At 34.8% G+C, this 14,336-nt stretch overlaps 1 protein-coding gene across 2 annotated transcripts in view; it reads left to right on the top strand.

Annotated features, from left to right (window-relative positions):
* The window catches only part of LOC140046571 (U3 small nucleolar ribonucleoprotein protein IMP3-like), a 105,940-nt gene that overhangs the window by 67,275 nt on the left and 24,329 nt on the right, over positions 1-14,336 (top strand). For both annotated transcript variants that reach the window (XM_072091270.1, XM_072091269.1), the window contains exon 4: positions 233-284. In XM_072091270.1, the coding sequence (XP_071947371.1) occupies positions 233-284 (52 nt within the window). The remainder of the gene's footprint in view (positions 1-232; positions 285-14,336) is intronic.

The following is a 14,336-nucleotide window of genomic DNA, read 5'->3' as shown; positions in this document are numbered from 1 at the left end:
ACTAGAAATTGAAATGTTGCCATTTCAGGAATGTATGTTTACGAATACTCTTGGGCCTGTTTCTGCTGCATCTGCAAGTATGGTATAAATACAGTATAATATGACATATTTTGACTACCTCAGTGTTAATTGAGACTTAAAATTATAATTTCATTATACAGATATATCTGATGTAAATGTGTCTTTATGATTTATATACTTTTTATGTTATTTTTTTTTAATTCCTTGAAAGATGTTCGTGTTGGTCCTGATATTGTTTTAGATCCAGCATTTCTTGTAAGCAGGTAAGATATTTTATCATTCTTCTAAATTTTTCTGTAGATATAGTTGTTATGTATGACAAATATGGTACAGGATTAAAATTGGTGCCCTCGTCTCTGTTGATGATTTGGTTTCCTCGTCTGCGGATCCAGATGGCTTCTCTGATGCGTCGGTTGTTTGTATCTGGTTCCCTGTCGATGATACAGATACAGACAACCGACGCATCAGAGAAGCTATCTGGATCCGCAGACGAGGAAACCAAATCATCAACAGAGACGAGGGCACCCACCAACTCAGTCACGTGTATGACCCTGTCATTAAACAGAATAGGCCCTCTAGAGGTCAGTCTGTTTGATGATAGATCGTCATTATTTCTGAAGAAGCTGTCCGATCAGGACAGCGAAACTGTCAAGGTTAGTTTTTACTAATTATTGGTTTGGAAAAAAGAATATTTTCAAGATAGGTCCATTAACATGTTTTTAAATTGTACCCAACTTCCGCATACAAAGGCGTCTTTAATATTGACCGGTAGTGAATTCCACAAACGAATAAATCTGGTTGGGATACAATGCTTTCCACTATCAGTTTTGGATGCAAAATAAATTGGTGGCGCTGCACTGTAGCGACACGGCCTTTCCAATTTCTCTGTGTCGATGTACAACGTTTTGGCTGTTTTGACTAGTTTTAGTATAAATTTTTGTGTGGAAGTTTGGTGAACAATGTTTAAAGTTAATATTTTTTGGAACTATGCTATGTTTGGTGTTTTAATATGGAGTATTAAGGAGAGCGTAGGTGCTAGCACGGTGACAAATAGCGGGAAGGTGCGGCCATTGTTAACGTACAGCAGAGAATTTCTCTTAAGTAGACGTGACTTAAATACTACACATTCCTTTGCAACAGGTGCGTACTCAAACATTAACAAAACAAAGAAAAGAAAACGAGGCCAAAGAGGAGGCGTTAGAGTTCGATTAAAGAAATTAAAGCATAAAACCCCACTGCCAACAGTTGTTTTTGGTAATGTACAGAGTATAAGAAACAAAATAGATGAACTAAGAGCGAACGTAAAGTTCTTTAACGGTTTTTCGCGAGTCGAGCATGATTTGTTTGTCAGAAACATGGCTGACGGATAATGATCCAGATTCCTCAGTTGATCTTGATGATTACACATTGATTAGAATGGATAGAAATGAAAATTCAGGTAAAAACAAAGGAGGGGCGTGTGTGCTTATGTAAGTGAAAAATACTGCAAACCATCGCATATCACTGTAAGGAGTGAAGTATGTAATAAGGACATTGAATTGCTTGCGATTGATATGCGCCCGTATTACCTCCCAAGGGAGATACATCAAGTGAAGGTATTTGTGGTCTATATCCCACCATCAGCAGACATTAATATAGCAGCAACCACAGCATATGATCTCATTTCTGAAGCAGAAAATAATTCGCCTGAAGCAGCTAAATTCATCATGGGGGATTTCAACTCATGTTCATTAAAAGAATACCTACCTACATACCAGCAATATGTTGATTGTCCAACTCGCAACAATACGTGTATCGACCTTTGCTATGGAAATATTGATGGTGCATACAAGTGTAAAGCTATGGCGGGTCTTGGCAAATCTGACCACAATATGATCAGCCTCATTCCAATATATAAAAACCCATCTTCGTGATAAACCCTCAAAGAAAATAAAGGTAAAACGTTGGACTGAGGAAGCCAGCGAGACCCTTAAAGGGTGTTTTGAATGCACAAACTGGGATGCATTAACGGAAAATGCAGAAAATTTGAGCGAAGCGACCCTCGTTGTATCCGAATACGTAAGATTCTGTGAGGAAATGATTATACCTGTATCAAGAATTAAAGTTTTTTCTAATAATAAACCTTGGGTGTCCAAAGAATTCAAAGGACTCCTTAATAAGAAAAAGAAATGTTTTTATGACGGAGAGAAAGAGAAGCGAAAAGATATACAGAAGCAAATCAAGCGGAAAATTATTGAATGCAAAAAGGAATATAAAATAAAATTGAAAGGTCCTTCCGAAATCGTGACTCATCTAAGGTTTGGCAAGGTTTGCAGAATATTACTGGTTATAAACCGAAGGCAAAGGGTGTTGTTGTTGACAATGAAAAGAAATATGCAAATGATTTAAATGCCTTCTACAACAGATTTGATAAAGTGGACGTTGACTTGAACATGAGGGAAACAACAAAACGCGTTGATGAACTGCCGGTACCCCCGGAACATTTTCAAATCACTGTGGACGAAGTGAACTTATTATTTAAAAAACTTAACCCACGTAAGGCAAAAGGTCCCGATAATATTAGTTGTAAGACTCTTAAAAGGTGTGCCGATCAGTTGGCCATTCCTTTTTGTAAACTTTTTCAATCCTCTGTAAATGACTCAATAGTTCCAATGTTGTGGAAAAAATCAACAATCATGCCCATTCCCAAAAAACCAAATACCAAGGAAATGAATGACCTTAGACCCGTGGCCCTTACATGTGTACCAATGAAGTGTTTAGAAAAATTTTTTAAAAGTAAGCTAGTTGCCTCAGTGGAGAATCTGCTAGATATAAATCAATTTGCATATCGTCCAAACAGGTGTGTTGATGATGCAGTGCTTCTGCTCCTTAATAATGTTTCTGAGCACCTAGAGAAAAAAGGTTGCTTTGCGAGAATTCTTTTTGTTGATTTCTCTAGTGCATTCAATAATATTCAACCATATGTTCTGGCTAATAAGCTTATCGATTTAGAAGTTAACCCACTGATTATAAAATGGCTACTTAATTTTTTAAAAGATAGAGAACAGCGTGTTAAGCTAAATCACACGTCGTCCTCGTTGTTGAAAGTTAACACGGGTGTTCCACAAGGTTGTGTGTTGTCACCTTTATTGTATACAATATACACAAATGATTGTAAGTCAAATAATACAAAAACTGAGATTATTAAATATGCAGACGACACTGCTCTGATTGGTTATCTGGATTCAAAAGATGATTCAATGACAGGCTTCTTAGACAGTATTAATATTTTTCACAAATGGTGTAAAGATAATTTTTTAGATCTAAATATAAATAAAACTAAAGAGATGGTTTTTGATTTTCGGAAGAAGATAAACTACCTTCCCAAGATCAAAATCAATGGTGAGACCATTTCGGAAGTTAAAACTTACAAATATTTAGGGGTTGAAATTGATAATGAACTTAAATTTGATGCAAATAGTAGCTGCATATACAATAAATTACAAAAACGTCTCTTCTTTCTACGCAAATTAAACTCTTTTAAGATTGACCATACTATTTTACTACTTTTTTATACTTCTATCTTAAACAGTGTACTTAGTTTTTGCCTAATATGTTATTATGGTAATTCACGTTTTAAAGATAGACTTTTACTTAATAAAATAGTTAAACAAGGCAGTAGAATAGTAGGCTCTGAACAAATTCAACCTGAAGTTTTATATAAGGAATTAGTAATTAAAAAATTGAAGATTATTTTAAAAGACCACGCTCATCCTCTGCACTATAAATTTAACAAAAGTCAACGTAGTGACAGACTCCTTCAAAGAAAAATTAAAACAAATAGATATGGCAATTCATTCGTCCCTGCTGCAATACGATTATATAATGAATGACATGCGCTAGTTTTATTTTTTGTAGTATTTTAATCAACTTTTTAGGATTTTATATGTATATTTTGTATGGCTTTTTTTATCGTATTTTATATTTTATGTACTGTATCCATTTTATATTTGTATGTACTGTATTTTTGAAAAGGCCAACAGAGTTTCCCCATGGGGATAATAAAGTTTTAATTGAATTGAATTGAAGATGTTTAAAAGTTAGAACATCCAAATGCCTACAATTGATAGTCAACATATTTAAAATAAAACTATTCTGTAATTTATATAATATATTTGTAACAAAAATAACGGTAAAACTAGACATGAAACTCGTCACTTTGACGAGTTAGTTATCCGAACGACAGACGCCACGTGCATGTCATATGTTAAAAACTTTAATAAGAGGTGGTCCTGTATTTTCGCCTTGTATTATAATTATACAGTATACTGTGTATACAAGGAGACATTACTTCTACATGATACCGAGGGCAGCAAACAACAATTTGCTCACATCAGAGCCTATGCTGGTGTACATTCTACTGTATATTATATGACATATTAACTGAATTATGGGACCTGCCTTTAATTCAAATATTTAACATGATGACGTCATAAAAAAAAAACACAAAGATAGCAATTTCTGAAGAAAATTATCTCAGCAACAACATATTAACGTGTAAAAGAAATTTGAATACGTAAAATGTTGGTGCGAGCACATTTAAATGTGATGAACTTTGACGCAGACGATGAAAATTTGACCTTTTTAATTAAACTTGTCATATGATGACGTCAAAACATCTGATTGGCGAAAATTTCACATGATTTCGTATCTACAATCCAATAGCTTCCAGAAAACGTTTTAATCGTGATTATCACATTTTATTCTTACGAGCTATTACAGATTAAAATTTACTGTAAAGATGAAATTTATGACCCACGTAATTAAAATTTTTAGGCATGATGACGTTATAAAAATTAAAATATTTTTATCTCATGCTAAAGAAAGTTGATTGACCTAGACAATATATAAATGTAGGAGAAAAAGGAATACTGTTAAGCGTGATGCGCTCCATTGAATGTGATGAGCAATAACGAAAGAGACAAAAATCCTATATTTTACATTCGTGTGGCCATACGATGACGTTAAAATGTTTTTTTTAGCCTTATCGATGCATGATCCGATATCTACAACTCATCAACTTCTAGATTTTGTAATAAAAATAAACGGTTCAAGGTTTACTTTAGAAACTATGACTGTTTAAAAAAAGACATTATTTTGACGATTTTTAAAGCTTTTTCATCAAAAACGCACACGAATTGTCTAATTCAACGTGTTCGTGTGGCGTTATTTAAACTGGAACAGGTCTAAATTGTTTTCAAAATTACTAGGAAAGGCTTGAAAAATATAATTCAAGAGAAAAAAATATGTTTTTAACGCTACGTGCGCACCGCGTGCGTAAAAAATTGCGCGCCCGTGGGAATTTTTGACATGCTCAAAATGACAAGAAACGCATAAAAAGTTGATTAGAAATTAATTTTGCGCATTTTGAAATTTTAAATGCGCGTGCGCGCGTAACTTCTTGTGAAACATGCCATTTTTAATCCGTAGAAAGTTTGCCCCTGATATGACTTAATTTTTGTCAAAGTGTCAATACTAAATGACTTTTGGTTTTTAATCTATGATCAATCATTGAAATTCATAAAATTGCGCGTAAGTCACGTTGCGCAACTATGACGTCATTCAAAAATAGGAGGTGCACAACTTCACGTAAATGCCCATATGTTGTCAAAGTTATACAAAAATATATTCACAAGCAATAGGGGATATGCTGCTCACAAAAATCCGGGAAAGAAAGAAGAACTAGACATGAAACTCGTCACTTTGACGAGTTAGTTATCCGCTCGACAAACGCCACGTGCACGTCATACGTTAGAATATTGCACACAGAAAAATATTAAGGCATTATGACCTGAACTGAAGAATATGATATGTTGTTATTTCTGAATTCTGTTATTTTGTGTCATATAGTATACACAGTACAATCTGTATACATATCACAAACAGTGTAAAATAGGTGAAATTACGGGACCGGTATTTTATTGTAATTTTTAACATCTTGACGGTTTCAAAATGAAATGCAAAAGTAGAAATTTCAGAATAAAATTATCTCAGCAACAACATATTAACGTGTAGAAGAAATTTGAATACGTGAAATATTAATGCGCGCTCTTTTAAATGTAATGAAATATAACGCAAAAGATGAAAATACAACTTTTTTTATTTAACTGGCCATATGATGATGTCACAACATTCAATTGGCACAATTTTCACATGATTTTGTATCTACAATACAATAGCTTCCTGAAAACGTTTTAATCGTGATTATCACATTTTATTCTTACGAGCTATAACAGATTAAAATTTACTGTAAAGATGAAATTAATGACCAACGTAATTTAAATTTTTAGGCATGATGACGTTAAAAAAATTTAAAAAATTTTAATTCATGCAAAAGATAGTTGATTGACCTAGAATATATTAAAATCGGGGTGAAAATGGACAACGAATAAGTGGAGATGCGCTCTATTAAATGTGATGAGCTATGACGAAAGAGACAAAAATCCTATATTTTATATTCGCGTGGCCATACGATGACGTCACAATGTCCGGTTAGCCATATTGATTAATGATCCGATATCTACAACTCATCACCTTCCAGAATATGTAAGTAAAAAAAAGTTCTCCACGTAGTTTAGAATCTATGATTGTTTAAAAAAAGGCATAATTTTGACGAATTTTTGAATTTTTTCTTTAAAAACACGCACAAATTGTATAATTCGACGTGCTCGTATGACGTAATTTTAAGTCTAAATTGTTTTAAAATTTGATAAAATTACTATAAAAGGCTGGAAAGACATAATTCACGCAAAAACAGATGTTTTTAGCGCTACGTACGGACCACGCGCGTAAAATTGTTCGCGCGCGTGGGAATTTTTGACATGCTCAAAATGTCATGATCAGCGTAGAAAGTTGATTAGAAATTAATTTTGCGCATTTTAAATTTTAAATGCGCGTGCGCGCGTAACTTCGTTTAAAAAATGCCATTTTTAGTGCACAAAAAGTTAGCGCAAGATATAAATTAAACTTTTGCTAAGTTTCAACTTACATAGTTATATGGTTTTCAATCTATGTTGAATACGAGAAATTCATAAAATCACGCGTAAGTCACGTTACGCATTTCTGACGTCATTCACAATAGTAGGTGCACAACTTCACGTGAATGCCCATATGTTGACAAAGTTATGAATGTTATGTTTACACATTTTTTATATAAGCGAGACACAAAAATAGAGGAGAAATGCGCGTGCGCGCGTAACGTCTTGTAAAACATGGCATTTTTAATCCACAAAAAGTTTGCCCTTGATATGACTTAAATTTTCAGAAAGTGTCAAAATAAAATTATGCTTGGTTTTTAGCCTATGATCAATCATAAAAAATCATAAAATCGCACGTAAGTCACATTGCGCAACTCTGACGTCATTCAAAAAAGGAGGTGCACAACTTCACGTAAATGCCCATATGTTGACAAAGTTATGAAATGTTATGTTTACAAGTTTTTGAGATACGCGAGACACAAAAATGGAGGAGAAAGAAAGAAGAATAATATAAAAAAAAAAAAAAAGATCCAGGACGATTACAAGGAGTTATCCGCTACTAAGCGGATAACTAACTAGACATGAAACTCGTCACTTTGACGAGTTAGTTATCCGCACGACAAACGCCACGTGCACGTCATACGTTGGAATATTGCACACAGAAAAAGATTATGGCATTATGACCTGAAAAATATATGTTGTTAGTGCTGAATTCTGTCAATTTTGTGTCATATTATACAGTATAAACAGTATAATATGTATACATATTACATACAGTGCAGAGTAGGTGAAATTATGGGACCCGCCATTTATTCATATTTTTAACATGGCGACGGTATCAAAATTAAACTCTAAGATAGCAATTTCGGAAGGAAATTATCTCAGCAACAACATATTAACATGTAGAAGGAATTTGAATACGTAAAATATAGATGCGCACTCTTTTAAATGTGATGAACTATGACGCAAAAGGTGAAAATACGACATTTTTTAGTCAACTGGCCATATGATGACGTCATAACATCTGATTAGCAACATTTTCACATTAATTCGTATCTACAATCCAATAGCTTCCAGAAAACGTTTTAATCATGATTATCACTTTTTATTCTTACGAGCTATAACAGATTGAAATTTACTGTAAAGATGAAAATAAGTGACCCACGTTATTTACATTTTTAGACATAATGACGTCATAAAAATTTAAATATTTTTAACTCATGCGAAAGATAGTTGATTGACCTAGACAGTATTAAAATCTTGCAGAAAATGGAATACGGATAAGCGTGATGCGCTCCATTGAATGTGATGAGCAATAACGAAAGAGAAAAAATTCCTATATTTTGCATTCGTGTGGCCATACCATGACGTCACAATGTCCGGTTAGCCATATTGATCCATGATCCGATATCTACAACTCATCAACTTCCAGAATATGTAATTAAAAAAAAAGTTCACCTCATAGTTTAGAATCTATGACTGTTTAAAAAAAGGCATAATTTTCATGAATGTTGGAACTTTTTCATCAAAAACGCGCGCAAATTTTCCAATTTGACGTGCTCGTATGACGTAATTTTAAGTCAAAAATGGTTTTAAAATGGTAAAATTACTCTAGAAGGCTGGAAAAACATAATTCATGCGAAAAAAAGATGTTTTTCACCGTACGTGGGCACCGCGCGCGTAACAAAAATGCGCGCACGTGGGAAGTTTTGACATGCGCAAAATGTCATGAGTCGTGTAAAAAGTTGATTAGAAATAAATTTTACGCATTTTGAAACTTTAAATGCGCGTGCGCGCGTAACTTCTTGTAAAACGTGCCATTTTTAATCCACAAAAAGTTTGCACTTGATATGACTTAAATTTTCACAAAGTGTCAAAACTAAATTATGCTTGGTTTTTAGTCTATGAGCAATCATAAAAAATCATAAAATCGCGCGTAAGTCACGTTGCGCAACTCTGACGTCATTCAAAAATAGGAGGTGCACAACTTCATGTAAATGCCCATATGTTGACAAAGTTATGAAATGTTATGTTTACCCATTTTAGAGATACGCTCTGCACAAAAAGTGAGGGAGAAAGACAGAAGAATAATATAAAATTGAAACAGGACGATTACAAGGAGTTATCCGCTCAATGCGGATAACTAATAAAGATGAAAAAAAAAGATATTTACAATCACAAGGGTTAACCAAAAATATTGTTTAAGTAAAACAGATGTAGAACAACCTGTGGCAATTGATCGTATAAAAAACTAACATCCTATTGCATTTCAAAGTTACATTATCTACCTGATGTGCCCATGACAAATTATGTGATATTACCACATCAAGTAACGTAATGTCATTAACGTTCATGAGTTCATGTCCATTTAGAATGTAAGATGGAACAACGGGATCTCGTTTTCTGGACAATGACAACACATGACATTTATTAGGGTTAAAATGGACCTAAATGGATTTTCGATTTTTTTCATTTTAGAATGATGTTTTGGGGGCTATTAGGTGTTGCTAGAATGTATATTGTTACAAAATATAAATTGGCCCTTTTGGGGAAAGCCCCATTTGAAAATCCAAAAAATTCGCGGGTGACCGTCACTTTGCGAATATATTCCTATCCCTCCAATGGATAATTTGCATTTTTTTGGCTATAACTCTTGAAATCTATGGAGTATTTTCTAAAAAATGCTTGTGCATTTGCAGAAACGTATTTAGAATTTTTTTAGATAAAATTATTACCGTATAAACGGTTATTCATCGAGTAAATGACGATTTAAAATCTTAAAATCAACGTTTTTTTTCTGGCAATACTGAAGTTGGCCTGGCAACGTTGTCCGGGATACAGCTCCGTGCGCAATGATGCGTATCCATATTTTGCGTTCGTGTATTTTGTATATCGTTCATAATTTATACTGCTAAAATGTGTTAGTTTCTTAGTTTTTAGTTTAGCAGAATTAAATTAGTAATATGAGATGATAATTTATTTGTCACGAATCAGGCAGTTCGAAAACGAATTTTATTAATATTTTACTTTGGCTTGACAATGAGCGCAGCAAGTTGTTGATATCGCTTTGGTCCTTGGATGCACATGAAACGGAGCCTCGCCGCATGATGTGGGTGGTGGATCGACTCCGCGCGCTGGATTGGGGGCTAGGCCTAGTAAAGGTTTGGGAGGTAGGCCTTCTAAATTCGTGAATATAGAGGCTTCCGACGGCCGTTGAAATAGAATATTGCAATGGCGTGAGTAATTTTCGCTAATTTACCATGGTATCTTAAAATTTCGTTTTTACTCAAAATACTATACATTTTGTTTTTATTTGTATGGGTTTGTGTTAATTTGATACATTTAAATAACATGTGTGAATTTCTTGAAAATTGAAAGTCCATTTCAGGTCCATTTTAAGGGAAAGTGAATTAAAGGGGGGTTCCGGGTTTAAAATAAATAGTAAAAAATGTAAAATATATTTGTTTGTCTCTTGAACGGTAAAAGTTTCAATTTATAAAAGCGCCCAGTGAAGCAGAACGAAGGCTGTGAAATGAGGCCAGATACAGCGATATGACACTGTGTTTACAGAATAGGAAATTCGTGAAATGGTCAATCTTCCGACGACTCGTTATCATTAATCATATTAATTACTTTTGTAAAATTATACTTATCTAATGTAATTTTAGTCGGTCTTCCCATTTATAAAGTCAATGTTCTTTGAAAATTCATCAAAACAGTGAAAAATTAGATATGTTTGCACTTTACGTTTGTCGATTTTCGCACTGACTTAGGGAGCATGCCCAAATGTTTTTACTCCGTTAATAGACTTTTAAATGCATTAATAATATGCAAAACGTTAATGAGTTGGGCGGTCTATACTCAGCAGAGCGTATCATGGTTAATACTGTACAATGAAATTGAATTTACTATCTAACGCGTACAACGGAAAAACAACGTCCGTTGTTTTCGTCCGTTAAACGCCGACCTAAACAGATCGTTTTTATATTCGTTAAACGCTCATTTAACGGACCCTTGTACTGACAATATCACACCACACATTACAGAGTTCAATACAATAATATCTAATAATAATATGAAGATCGACGGCAATTGCTGTAGAAAGGGCCTTGAAACTGCAGATGATGTTGTGGTAAACCGTCATTTCGACGGCAAAAAAAAAATGCTGTTAAAACAACCTTACCCAACATTAAATTATCAGCATCTACAATTCCACAATTTTTGTTGAAGATTTTCAGCTTATAGAACATTCCTATAATATACTAATTTTTTGTTTAGCATGCTTGACGTTAATTGCTTTTTTATTTTTTACCCCGTACACTTGACCGAAAAAAAAAAATGGCGAAATTGTAAACACGGATAAAACCCCGACTGTCGTATCGATAGTATCAGCATGTATAGCCTTTATGGACGATGGTATGGACCAAACAATATAGAAACCGGTCGCCGTCTATCTAGAGCTAAAACATTTACTGACTGTAGCTGCCGCGCGAGTTAAGTGTGTCCAAAAACAGAGGAGGAAACTTTGGGCGATATGACGTCACGTTATTAGCAAGCACATGGTTTTTTATCACCGCGAAGCGATGTACAACACGCACCACAGTGTTTTTGGCCAGCCTTCGTGATGCTGCAAGGGTGTCATGTTTATTACAAAATACTAAAAAAACTGTGCACATTAACAATTATTGTATTAGGTAAATAAATTATTACTTTAACTATCGCTGACCTCGAGTGTGTCCAAAAACAGAGGATGAAACTTTGGGCGATATGACGTCACGTTATTAGCAAGCACATGGTTTTTTATCACCGCGATGCGATGTACACACGCACCACGGTGTTTTTGGCAGCCTCCGTGATGCTGCTGCAAGGGTGTCATGCTTATTACAAAATACAAAAAAAAACTGTGTACATTAACAATTATTGTATCTATTTAGGCCTAAATGGTGTAATAGGCAAAACACTTATACAGTATATATATAAAATAAATATATAAAAACAATGTGCAATTGCCTTCTTGCAGTAGGGAGGCGTCGCAAAAAAGGGAATTCCCCTACTTGCTCTCAACCAAGCGCGAATTTACTATTCAGTGCGTTGTTCCGTTAAACGCCGAGTTAACGGACGATAGATGACAGTATATAGAGTATGCATCATTCGAATACCCATCATTCCCAGAGTTTACTGAGTTTTTGTGTCCGTTAAACGCCGAGCTAACGGACGATAGTATTAAAATGACAGCATAATATAGAGTATAGCATCATTCCACAGGTTATATTACTGATTTTTTGTGTCCGTTAAACGCCGAGCTAACGGACGATAGTAATAAATGACAGATAGAGTATAGCATCATTCCACAATTTACTGAGTTTTTGTGTCCGTTAAACGCCGAGTTTACGGACGATAGTATTGAATGACAGCATACAGAGTATAGCATTATTCCACAGGTTACTGAGTGTTTGTGTCCGTTAAACGCCGAGCTAACGGACGATAGTATTGAATGACAGTAGGCCTTTATAGAGTAGCATTATTCCACAGTACTGAGGTTTTATGTCATATACAAATAACAATAAATCTGGGGAAAAGGCAGAATCCCAGAAAGATACAGGATCTTTGGTTGCTTATGCAGATTGCAATCAGCACATTTTTTTCCGTGAGAAGAATTCCTGGCGTTAAATAAAGTGTACCTTTCGAAATCCATGTTCTTCACAGTCTGAACTCATACAGTAAATTATTTTTAAAAATATTGTCTAAAGTGCAAATCTATTTGATTGTTTAATTAATGAAATGTTATGGATAAGAGTTGAAACCGTCACAAAATGGCTCAGCCAAAGCAAAATTATTTAACAATTTTAATGAGAGGAGGAGCTTATCTTTCTAGGCTTTCTTTGTTATTAATTGTTTATAGTATGTAATCTAAACAATAGGTACGCGATTTTCTGGCGGTGTACTTTTAACGAATCGTTCATGGCCTAGCTCTTTGTAGTGCGGTATTCGCGTCAATATCATGTTACATCCAGGGATAAAAAATACGTATTTTTTTTCAGGTGAAAGTCGGCTATTAGAAATTTAGAAACGTGTCGCCCGACGTACAAGGCTAAAAAATACCATGAATCGGATCGTAAATAGTATGCTTAGACCTATATATTTTTATTTTACCGTGTAGGCCTAGTCCTATATATATTTTTATTTTACGGTAGGCCTAGGATATAGTATTATACATGATTAATTTAATAAATATAATTATATACGTTGTTACAACAATGACCGGACTGCTAATAACCCGTTATTTTGAGTCATCATAGGATTTCACGCAACATACCATAACAAGGACTGTTAATAACGCGTTGGAATCATCGTTACGCAACACTGAACAGCATGTCCGGTCTCCCGTTAATTACGCGTTAAACAATGGAGTGATAACAACAGCATAGTAGCTAGTAAAGGGAGGGCTTGATATGCCTCACTGAACACGCCCAACCCCATTTAAATTAGCTTGCATATAACGGTAAAAGTTGCGTTACAACAAGTTTAACGGAGTAAAAACATTTGGGCACGCTCCCTTAGGGAAAGCCTTCAAAATCAATGAAGCGTAACATATACATTCCTGCTGAGCGAGGAGAGCGAGACGACGATACACGTGCTTTCTCTGCCCATGCCTGGCATCGTCACGTGATAAGCAAATACAGTATACAATACCAAACTGGTCAGGTCAAGTATACCCCGTCTATAATCACAACATGAACGATGTACAGTATTTGATAGAAGGTCGACTCAACCTACCGGAATGGTATAGATGATAGCTCGAATGAGAGAGTTGGAATATTTGTAAACATAAGTATTGCTAATTTTAACAAGTGTAGCCTATAGTAAAAGACCTGGTAGTATCAATTCGCATAGGGTCTACTGCACTAGCTACCTCAATTTTTAACTGGACCGGATCGGCTAGGTCTCCTTCCTACTACCTGGTCTACTTGCTTGATGCAGTATCCGCTTTTTTGGAGAGTAAACTAGGCTTATTTTAGGCCTACTTAGACGATCGGGACACCATACGTGTGGACGGTGATCGGACCTTGTTTTGCCTCAATATTTACAGCCGATTTTGTAGAATGTTTTAGGTTTAGATTGTTTGGTTGATAGGATGGGTTTGAAATCCACTGAGTTTTGTTATTTATGGGCCAATCGTTTAGTAGTAGGCTAGCTAGGCCCATGATGGGCCCCAATGTTTTAACGTAACCATCGTGGCATGGAATCCCTAGTCAGAATGGCTCTCACCCATGAAAAAAAAAAATTTAGGCTAGGCCT

This window comes from Antedon mediterranea, chromosome 4 (assembly GCF_964355755.1).
Source record: "Antedon mediterranea chromosome 4, ecAntMedi1.1, whole genome shotgun sequence".
Lineage (NCBI taxonomy): Eukaryota > Metazoa > Echinodermata > Crinoidea > Comatulida > Antedonidae > Antedon > Antedon mediterranea.
The sequence above is the reverse complement of the archived record's forward strand: the minus strand, read 5'-3'. Positions and strand labels throughout refer to the sequence as shown.